Here is an 11,771-nt window from a genome sequence, read left to right as displayed (position 1 = left end):
ATCATTTATAATTTCACCCCGTTACGGCCACTTTAAACGCCTGTAACATGTCAATTTCATTGACCTTTGCAATTTAATTACCACAGTAAAGTACTGTCAGCAATACTCCTCCCTATTTTCATCACAAACATGATCTTGACGCTACTGTAACATCCAGTAAGGAAAATTGCGAAGGGAGTAGTAGTAGTAGCAGTAGTAGTAGTAGTTGTTGTTTATTAAAAATTATTTGCAGCTGACTGGCTGAATTACATAATTTCTCTTTAAAATTTATTTATAAAACTATCTATTATGTTGCTGTAAACAACAACACAACTTCGACTTCAACTGAGACCTGTTCGAATGCTTTGTCTGATCTCTCAATGGCACAAGGTCCACAAGGTAAGAGAAAAGCCTCAGATCAGCCTAAATCCGCCAAGAAAGCAAGGAAGAACATCGACGAACGAAGAGCAGTTCTTCCTCAAATGCGTCGAAGTCGTGCGACAGCAGCATTGTACTGTTGAGTTGCCTGGTCAATACACTGCCCTCGACGAAGCCGTTGCAACATTAAAAGTGATAATAGAAAGCCACAACACTGAAAAGTTGAAGCAACCACTGCTAGTGGGAATAGAAGAGCATTAACCGCCAAAATGCGTCTTTCCTCCGCCATTTTCGTCAAGAAAACGTTACCCGGGACCCCGGGGTGAAAACATTGGATGTTAATGCAAGCTATTTGTCGACCCCATCAAGGCGGGATACCCGCCTCCATGTAAACAGGCCCTAAAAGTCATCAGCAGACACTGACCAAAGTGCGAGGACAAAACCCATTTGTCAATGGTGGTGTTCGTTAGGTGTTAATTAACGAAGGGTTGGAAGAGTTGGTGGAGACGAATGTAAGAATTTTTACTCAGAGAAACGGAGAGTAGCGTTGATTGTAGACCTAGCAGCAAAAAGAAAGAAACAGCAAGATTGAGAGCCAAAAAGGTATCAAGAAAGAACGGGAGTAAGGTTGGCGGACCTCGTGTCTAGTTTGTTGGGAAATATTTTCAGAAGAACTTAAAGAAATTGAAAGAAACTGAACTCTTTGACTGTAAATATTAGAGTAAAGTAATTAGATTATTCAGTATTATCGTTTAAATTAAGTAAAGGAATAGATAATTATTCAAGGTTAGTTTTATATACCCAAATTGGACTGTAATATTAAGCAAGTCTGGATTTACTATTTTCCGTAATATTAAGGTTTACTATTTTTTCTCTCTTAAATTAAAATCATTAGTTTATAGACATTTCGTGGTCGTAAGTTATGCATTTGTGAGAGGGGGCGTGTGTGTTGTTGTCGATCTTCGTTTTGTGTGCGAGCCCACCTTCACAGTTAGCTCACTAAGGCGTAGCAAGACAATGCCAGATCAGGATATTTACAAATTAATTAACATTTCACTAACTCTAACCCTAACCGCAAAGGCAGTGGCCAGGCGATAACGTACCACCTTTACTTTTCTTGACCAGGAACAATGGATTAAGATACTCTACAGTGACGTTGATGTCCTCTGGTCCTTTGAAGACTTCCAGCTTCTCTAACTCATCAAATTTGTCATGAAGATCCTAAAGTTTGTCCCTGGCATATTGAGGGAGGCCGCCCTTCATTTGAGTGGGGTTTGATTGGACTCATGTTACCCTTTATCTTCAAAGAGGTCCATGGCACCATTGTAACCTTAAATCGAGGGATCAAAAACAGTGTCAAAGTCACTTAGGAGGGAGCAAAATGACGTTTGCAAATTTGCCTGTAAAATATTGTCTGGATCAAGCCGTAAACCTGATGACAAGTGAGTAACATGCGGTGAAGGCATTCGGGTTGTGGACTGCTGATGGTGAACGGCGGCTGGGTGTTGAGGCTGCTCAATATTACAAGGGGTGAGCACTGGGTTGACTTGGCAAAACTGTGGCGTCTAAGGTTAAAAGCGTCACTGGTTAATTTTGGAATTCATATTATTCTGCCTGTGACGCTAGAAATGATACCAGAAGGGGGCCACAGTTCTGAAGTGGTTGTGAGCCGCACGCGAGGAATGTCGACACGTGGCTCCAATGCGTGAAATTAGTCTGGAGGTAAACTTCGTGGAAGTTGTAGCTCAGCGTAGTGGTCAGGCCCGTGGTTTAAGTTGCAGGAGCGCGAGGAACTACTGCGGGACGTGTAGCTTGCTGTGCAGGACAGTCAACAGGCGAACCGTTGAGGAGAAAAGTATCGTCAACAAAAGTAATCCGGCGTTTAGCAGGACGAACAGCAATATCGTTAACCTCCATAAAAGGGATACCAGCGAGGACCTCTACGTCCAGATTTTCCACTCCCAATGTTCCACGAGTTAAAGAGATTTTGGTCTAACCGACGATCTTTAACTCTCGAGTTAAGGTACGGTTTTGATAGACGACTCGATTTCGGTGTATTGGACAAAATTCATTTTGTTTTGGGATATGGTGGAGAAACGAGATAATTTGTGAAAGTATTGTCTCTCTCAGCAATAAGCAGCCAGTAGGATAGCTTTTCGGTGGTGCCATGCCATCCAGTCAGATATCGAAAATATTAGTGATGCAGCCATCGTGATGAATTGCAATTTTTCCTATCGCAACTAAGTAGAACTTTGTTAAATTGAAAAGCAAGCAGTAACAATAATAATAATAATAATAATAATAATAATAATAATAATAATAATAATAATAACATCAATAACAACAATAACAATAATAATTTGCAGTGCTAATTACCCTTTACTCGCAGTATTTACTCGATTTCGATGAGGGAGGAAAACCGGAGTACCCGGAGAAAAACCCTCGAGTCAGCCCGCATGCATGATCGCTGACATCCGAAACGATGTTACCATGGTTAAGTAGTGTTATTCAGGGGCCGGTTCCTGAAAGGTGTAATAACTCTATTCCAGGGATAAATGTGCCTGTTTATACTATTTAACAATTAGACCCGTAGCCCGCAAGGGCTACGGGTCAATAGCCCATGAGGCTTCGCCTCATGGGCTATTGACCCGTGGCCCTTGAGGGCGAAGGGTCTAATTGTTTTAGTATCACCCAACTAGTCGGACAGAAAAGGTAATAATAAAGTTAGCAAATGCAAGTTGAAGAAATATTTATTTGGGAATAAAGCGAAAGAAAGCGTCACGCTTTTCGCAACTCGAGGACTAATACTAATAGTCCTATAGTAGCGTAGCCAGTCCACTAGTTGGGTGATAATAAAAGGGGAATAAACCAGCAGCTCCGTTGGTGGCAAGAGGGAAAACAAAAGGGCATATTTACAAGTTTCAACTTCAACTTTTTTAATCCGTTCAACCAAATAAAAAAAATTCCAGTGACAAATCGCTCAGGAGAACAATGTTGTCACGATACAAAACACAACAAACAGAATGCATTCTTTTTGTTACGAAAAAGGACCTCAATCCAGAATTCCTGATAAGCATAATTAGGTTTTTTTTTTTTTTTTAACCACAACGCAACCAAGATCCTGACTAATGTACATTCCAAAACGTCCATAAGACAGAGACGTTGGAACTTGTGCAGCAATCTAACGTCCTTAAAGTTGATGTTTTTTGGCTCCGTTATCCTAGTTTCGGTAATGCAATCAGACTAAAATGGTTGCGCTTTAAAAAGAAAAAAAGAAAAAGAAACACATTTAATCGACTGCTCCCCTTAGGGGCTTTTCGGGGCCAATGAAGCCGATGAGTGAAATAACAACTGTTAAGAATCCCAACTACATGTACCTCCAACAGGCCGGAGGCAAACCAGATGGCTATTTACAAGTGCATCCGAAGAAAAAACCAAAGTCTCGCCAGGATCACATTCAACGAATGGTCAGAACGAGCCTTGATGTAGGAATTTCTGGATGGTAAAGCGCCCTAACCACTGGGGCGCACAGTCTCCATACTTAAGTTACTATGCAAAATAGTATTGTTTGAGATTTCAGATATTGTTCTTTGCTTTTAAGTTGAAGATGGAGGGGAGTAACTCAGCTAGGAGTAACTGCAGAATACCCAGCCACTATTGCCAGTATTTCTTGTAGTAGCTGCATTTTTTAAAGAAGAGCAATGAGCAACTTTGGTTGAGTGGTCGTCAAATAGTAATCACTTCACATAAGTCTCAAGCTCATGCAGCCGAGCACAAGTGCTCTACTAATTAGGGAGACCTAGAATGCAACAAAGGCTGGGAAGTCAAATGCATCACCCCCAAACATTCCATACTTGGCTTTTGGTAATAACATCATGTGATTTTGCGTAGTTTCTATTGTAAATTGGAATCGATAGATTCGGAATACCCCAAAAACCCACTTATCCTTTTTTTTTTTTTTTTTTAATGACAGACGGTGTGGGATGAACTGCCCCCATGCGTGAAAGGTTCAAAAAAACATTTTTAATTAAAATCTAAAAATACATGAATAAATAAAACATGCATAACATGAAATTCATCTGTTTGATCGAAACATATTGGAAAATTATTAAATGTTTCAACAAATTTTTAGACAAATCTTTGGGAAATGATTCAACAACGACATCACTTTTCTACTTATAAATTCAACTTCTACCCTTTATACATTACTCAACTGAAGATGACAGAAGTTTCTGTCGAAACATGTCTTACAAACTTAAAAGTTTCGTCGTTTACTTTTCTCTCTGATCACAGAACGAAATGGGTTGCCAAGCTTCTTAATCAAAATTCCTAAGATAAGGTGACCTACGGAATTCAGGGCCCTAAGGGGCCACCACAAGTACATTAGTTGGAAGATTTTCAAGTATGCTGTAGTTATGATCGACTGAATAACGCCGCAGTCTGAATGCATTTAATTTAACTGGCATGCAAATATGACCCACTTTCTACTTTCATTAATATTCAGAGAAATTTTCCGCATTCGATAGCATGTCCTTTTAAACACTATAGGATATAATAAAACTAACTTTTTTCCTATTTGATCCCTAAACGAAATGGTCTCTCTTTTCCATGAAGGCTGTCACCGTATTTCGCGAAATTTGAGTTACCACTCAACCATGATACTTTTTAATTACTAAATGAGCAACGACACCCTTGAAGTTCAAAAATTAAAAATCATAGCAGTTTATTTGGAAAAATTGAGCTAGTATTTCATACCTTCTGCAGAGGAAAGCAAAGATAAAAGAAAGGCTGCAAGCAAAGACAGGCCTTGCATCTTGCTTTTCTCGGGGCTCTAAGTGAAGAGTGAAGATAAAGAAGCCATTTCTCTGGAATATGCAAACGTCTTTGTCGACTAGTGCGTCTAAAATAGATGTGGAAACTAACCGAAGGACATAAAAGACATAGTCGAGTTCATCAAGAAACCTGAAAGTAAAGCAAAGTTCACTTTATACATCATTGTGTCTGCCTAGTTTACGTCTTTATTAAGATACTAGAAATTTCAAAATGCTTTTGAACTGACAGTTTTCGAATTTCAATTAAGTCGTCTGTGTCACCTAACTAGAAGAATCGTTATGAAATGCTAAGCTTTCCAGTATGGTACTGTTTACTTTAGCTTCACACGGTGTTCAGCTTACTTGGTGGTCATTTTTGGGTCAGGAAACCTTTTAAACAAATGAGTGGTATACTGCTATTTAAAGTTGTGTTTCAGGTACATTTACAAATCAAACAATCCTAATTACTACGATTTTGACTGAAACCCGGACATTATTTATCTCGCCAGGGAATATATAGCAAGACAATGATCCTTCAAGGTACTTAGATATTTTCCCAATGGTATCGCTGTAAGGGAATGGAAGGCTCAAAGATCATCTGTCGATAGTAGTTTACATTGTTGGGTTCCGAAGACAAGGGGCTTGAGACTGATGATACCGATTTCAGATCTTCAGACGTTGTAAGTTTATCAGAAATTACCATTTAAGTACATTACCGTGGTCATAACGAACGTGCCCAGGACATTTCAAGATAAGTCATTGCTTTAAGGAATTGGTTGCTTATGCGGTCTAGAGCGTTGCTCTTTCAAGCAAAAAATTTTTCGCAAACTTGATGTCAGATTTCGTGTCGGTTTATATTATTAAATTATCAATATCAGTGCAATCATACTCGATTCTTGATTCAGTTAATGCAGGAGAACAGTAACATTTCTAGCATGACATGTATCCTTAACATTTATTTGACAGTTTTTATGCCAGAGACGCATAATTCGTCTGGGACGAACTTGGGCAAACATTATTTCTGCGTCTGTTAAATTCGTCTAGTATAAAGACGGGCACAAGACGCATAATGCATCTGGACGAAGTATCCACTTTAGTGCGTCTCGTCGAAGACGCACTATGCGTCTTGTGCCTGTCTTTATACTAGACGGATAACACGAGCGATGCATAATTCGTCTGGACGGATTATGCATCTCTAGTATAAAAACGACCATTCTTGATTTAGTTATGCACAAGAAGAGTGACATTTATCGGGAACAATCTAAAAGAACTAATAGTCTACCTGATTTGTTGCTGCGCCTCTTGTGTTGTTTGTGATCAACTCTGGAGTTGGAGTGGTCACACCCGAAACAGACTAATATATATTTGATTGTCGCTGTGGGTGGCCAATCAAACAATTCAGCCACGGAATAACGTCAATTCACTGGGCCGTAAATTCATCAAGAAGTCAAAATTTGGCTTTTGTTTTCGTTTAATGGCTGAAGAGGTGCATTGGCAGCATAAGAAACAGGGAGTAAAAGACACGAGTAAAATGCAAAGGACTGGAGAAAATAGAGAAGCACCAATCACTTAGGGATGAAATTTGGAAAGATGCGGAAAATGAATAAAGTGACTGTGGTGCAACTTTTGATTGCAACATTATCTAACATGTTTCATAAATATATGAAAATGCTAGACATCTCGATCGGTATTTAAATGATTCTGGAAACACTGTTACACCAGATTCATGTACCTTCCGCAGTTTCGGGATTCCTCTTCAATCCTTCTTTTTGTTCTTGCAAATGATAAGAAGGAGATGGAGGACACGAAAAAGCGGTATGGTGAACATAGAAAAAGAGCTGGTGTTGATTATCTAGACTGCTGGTACAAAAGGCAAACCGTAGGTCACATATCACTACCAGGCCATTGCTTTTCCCCGCTGTCTAATGCTAACCCAGGCTGGGATAAATCAGTGCTTCTTTGAAAATCAGGAAACATTCTGTTTGGCCTTTGGAAGGCAGCACAATAACCAGGCAATCCGGAATCCGGGAAACCGGAAATCCGGAAGAGAAACGAATACTTAATAAAACATTAAAAAAACAAAAAAAAATCAGTATAATGCTGGTCATTGTTCATGGTAGAGTTTACGTAAAAGTAATGATGTTTGAAATTTATTAAATAAACAAATTTGTGCTTTAACGTTTTTCCTTCTATTTTAATTTACGGTTTCCTCCCTCCCCCCCCCCCCCCCCCCCCCCCTCGTCAACAATGTTGGTTGATATCTCGGTTATTTCCGCTTCTAATAAACAAGGGCTTTTATTGTAGTTATTGTCTAAAAGTACTAAACTTGAGAAAAGTCTCGCCTACTTTTGTCTAAGATTGTAGGTAAAAGCGGATTCAGCCTGAGACCCGATTTTCCCTGCGAGATATTTGTACGGATGAGATGTCATAATTGAATGACTCCTAATACGCTGAAACTTTGCAGGGTTACCAAAGTTAAGGTGCCCTTTCTATTCCCAGATCTGGTATCAGTTTTTTATTCAGTTCCATTTTAACTCATTCAAATCCGTTGCTGCCATTTTGGAGAAGGGTCTGTAACCCTAGCTCTAGATTACCATATAGCGACAGGGTTAAATTAAAGGAGTTGTGTAAACTTTCCAATTGTAATCGCGGAATTTATTTACCTACAGCTTGGAAGTAAAAAAAAAGGTAAAAAAAGGTAAAGTCTACTTAAGAGCCAAATGGCCCATTAGGCTGGAGCTTATCCCGCTTTTCGTAGCATGAAGCGGCTACGAGTATTTCTACTTCCCCCTGGAAGGGAGGCCAGTCTCCATCGCACGGTTCCTCCGGGATTTTCGCCGGTACTCATTTTATGCACCTGGGTGGAGAGAGAGAGAGAGAGAGAGAGAGAGAGAGAGAGAGAGAGAGAGAGAGAGAGAGAGAGAGAGAGAGAGAGAGAGAGAGAGAGAGAGAGAGAGAGAGAGAGAGAGAGAGAGAGACAGAGAGAGAGAGACAGAGAGAGAGAGACAGAGAGAGACAGAGAGAGAGACAGAGAGACAGAGAGAGGGAGAGATTGATTGATTCACTTTTATTTGAATACGGTAATTTCATAAGTTACATAACTTCTTTGCATGAAAGCCGTATAGAAACAGAAGTAAATACTGTACAACTACACTAAAAATATGTACAAATAATAAAATATAGTAAAAAATGTAGAGAGAGAGAGAGTAAAGTGTCTTGCCCAAGAACACAACGCAATGTACCCCTCCGGGACCCGAACCCGGCCCACTCAATCCGGAGTCGAGCGCACTAACCACAGGAAGTGTAAAAAACCATACCCAATGGTGAGCTTCGATTTAAGCAAACTGTATAATAAGCTGCAGATAAAGAGCTCCGTTTCCTCACCAGGAGGTTTCCATGTCTTTGAGGCTTCCGTCCTGCAAACGACAGCATGAACTTCTTCTTCAAGTCTAGTTTTAAGACAGGTTAACGACGTAGATGATAACGAAACTGGCAAGTTCAAATTAGCTTTTGGTGGAACGCCGGGATCAGTCCAAATATGGGACAAAAAGCCAATAATAAAAATTGCTAAGGTTAATACTGTCATGCTATTTTCATTCATGATGTATTTTGTCATTCGTCGTTATCCAAGCTTGGTAACTGGCATTTTGCGTGCAAATATTTCACTGAAGGTCTTTACCTGTGAAAATCACGGATACCAGTGGAGAGCTAGCTCCTGTGAAAATGCTCAGCAGATGATGTTATTGTCAATATTTTTTCTTTTCCTTCGAAATTTAATTAATAACTTAATCACACGAGACTTAATCACCAGTCGCTATTTCTGTCGCTATTTCTGTCTCTTAAGGAATCTAACCGTGTCATCATAACCTTTAGTTTACAGATGGACACTGTTTATTGATCTGTCAAATCAAGAGTTTTCCTTAGGAACTATATATTTTTAAATCCGCTGGATCATTAAAATGTACTGTTGATGGTGTCAAAGGTTAATTCGTTGAGTATGACTACTTCAAGGAAGGAAATGTGTGGATAAACCTGATAAACCTAAATTGACCACTGCAGGGAGGTGAGAACACTGATCCTTTTTGCAACCCTCGAAACGCGTCACTTACCCGGCCTAACCCCAATTACTTCCTCAAGTTGATCAGTTTGAGTTTTGCTTCGACGAGAGTCAGCCTTGGCATTTTTAACCAGAAAAGAAGAGTTTCCTATAACCTAGTTCTATAAACAAATTGTGTTCACCCTTTGGAGAAATGCAGCACCCAATTTTGCGCATCAACTGTTTTCAGTGATTTGCGAAATTCTGGTCGTCAGATCATGTCCATTTTCCTCGCCATCTTGAATTTGGTCAAATAATTCAAATGCATGGGCAATAATAATGAAAAAAATAATAACAATAGCAATAACAATAACAATAATAATAATAATAATAATAATTTTTTTCCAATAATAACAAAAACTTTATTTCAACTATCAAAACAATTAGTAAATATTTACAATTTTAAACTATATATCGAAATTATTTAAAAATTTTAAAAACTAATTATATGTTCACGATAGAAAACTATTTACAATATGTGAATAATTTATAAATTGGAAAAAGACAATTAAGCATGCATCACTAAAGAAAAAGCTAATCAAAAAAAAAACTAACTAATAATAGTAATAATAATAATAAAATGATGATCTAAAACATATTGGTCTAAAAACGTATTGTACATAAAAATTCTGATGTATCAAAGAGAAAAATCAGTCAGGCGAAAGCATAACACTCTCGTTAATAAATTATTATGTCAGTCCAGCAAGTCCCTTCTCTATCTATAAGTCATACTCCTGTATATTTGTCTTTCTTCTCCGTGACCTTGTTCCCCTCAAACAAACTAGGGCAGTCCGCAGGATGGCGAAGGACACCGAACGGCCACTATCGTTCGAATCCATGCGATTGTTGTTGCATAGTCCTCCTGCTTCTTTGAAGAGATGAGCTCGGCAAGTCTGGAATGGTACCGCTGACACTCCTGAGACATACCTCCTGTTGTGGTGAAGACCAAGGGCGTAAAAGTGCCATTCTCGACTTCTATTATTCTGGATGCATATTTCCGCTTCTTTTCATCTTCTTTTTATCTTCTTTTCCGCTTCTTTTCATCTTCGTGCATGATGATAATAATAATAATAATAATTATTATTATTATTATTATTATTATTATTATTATTATTATTATTATTATATTAATATTAATATTAATTTATTGAGCATAAACTCTTTAATACAAATTTTTTTTTGGAAATTGATCGCAATTTAGTATACCTTAATGTAATTAAAAATATATTTACATGCTGTCTTTATGCTCAATCTTCTTTAAAAATCTTTAACTCATAATACTATAAAATGATAAATAAAGGGAAAAAATGTGAATAAATAATGTAAAATGTTAAAATGCTTCTTGCTATAAGCTCAGTGAGTGTCAAGTTTACAGAAGGATAAACTATCTACATGCACCCGAGACTTCTAGTTCGGGAACAGTCTCCTGTATATTTGGAGTAGTTCTCCTCCTATAGCGCGAGCCTTGCAGGCAAACCAATGCAGACCTCAAAATGGCAAATGAGACTCGAGTCCTAATCCATGCGAAGGTGGAAGCGTTAATTTAGCTCTCCTTTTCTTTACTGTCACTAGCTCAGAGATACGACTGTGGTAACGTTTACATTCGTCAGACATGCCTCCAGTAAAAATAAAAACCAGTGGGGTGAATGTGCCCCGTTCTACCTCAAGAACTCTGGACGAGTAAAGACGCTTTTTCATCATTCTCGTGTAGGTTGTAAATATTGTGTGAGTCTGCGTTAGGGTGACATACCGTAACATCAAAGAGAGCAGACTGTTCTCTCGCTAAGAAGCCCTGCGCTCGGATATTCATCCGCGCGTTAGGGGCCTTGTTGGCACCCCTCGGCAGCACTCCCTCTGTAACGTCTTGGAGAACCTGCTCCATCTCAATGTCAGTGCACACTACTTGCAAAATCCAGCCTCGAGATCTCGAATTTCGTTGTATCGCTGTATAACAAATCCTTCACGCATTCCAATCATGGCATGGTCAGCGTCAAAAAAGTCCCAGCAGACGCACATCGTTGGCATGTCATTGAATTCCCAACCATATCTCAACTTAATTGCGTCCCTAAACTCCCTCTTGCTAGGATTGAAGCTCATTTCTTTTAACGGTATAATGCTGCGCCAACTAGAGACACTTTTCTCCTTTATAAATTAAAAAGCCGGCTGGGTTTTCAGGACCAGAGACTTCGTCACGTATTCTAGGTCGCGCTGCGCACTGTCAGCTTTCTCTTGGCGCGCGCATCGCTGCGCGCCAGCGACATCCTCGTCGTTAGGTGGCTCTACTGCTTGCTTGGAAATCCGTTTCATAAGGGGGCCGGTTGCTTTGATGGACGCCTCATATTCCTGTCGGGACTGGTTGACGGGATTTACTAGACCCAGGCCACCCATGCGCACAGACAGGGCGAGGAGGTGACGCACTGTTTTGGTGACCTAATTAATGCTCCAAAAGGACTGGAATCAGAACTTCAGAGATGGCCGGTTCTAAGGGTGCTAGCAAGTCAGCGACG

General features: G+C 39.4%; 1 protein-coding gene across 1 annotated transcript in view; it reads right to left on the bottom strand.

Moving 5' to 3' along the window:
- LOC137993643 (low-density lipoprotein receptor-related protein 6-like) overlaps positions 1-6,513 on the bottom strand; it is a 27,569-nt gene extending 21,056 nt beyond the window's left edge. The window contains exons 1-2 of the mRNA XM_068839606.1: positions 6,451-6,513; positions 5,113-5,319 (exon numbers count right to left, since the gene is read on the bottom strand). Coding sequence (XP_068695707.1) covers positions 5,113-5,170 — 58 coding nt within the window. The 5' untranslated portion in view covers positions 5,171-5,319; positions 6,451-6,513. The remainder of the gene's footprint in view (positions 1-5,112; positions 5,320-6,450) is intronic.
- Positions 6,514-11,771: the final 5,258 nt, after the last annotated feature.

This window comes from Montipora foliosa, chromosome 2 (genome assembly GCF_036669935.1).
Source record: "Montipora foliosa isolate CH-2021 chromosome 2, ASM3666993v2, whole genome shotgun sequence".
Taxonomy (NCBI): Eukaryota; Metazoa; Cnidaria; class Anthozoa; order Scleractinia; family Acroporidae; genus Montipora; species Montipora foliosa.
This window is presented reverse-complemented; position numbering and strand designations above follow the sequence as displayed.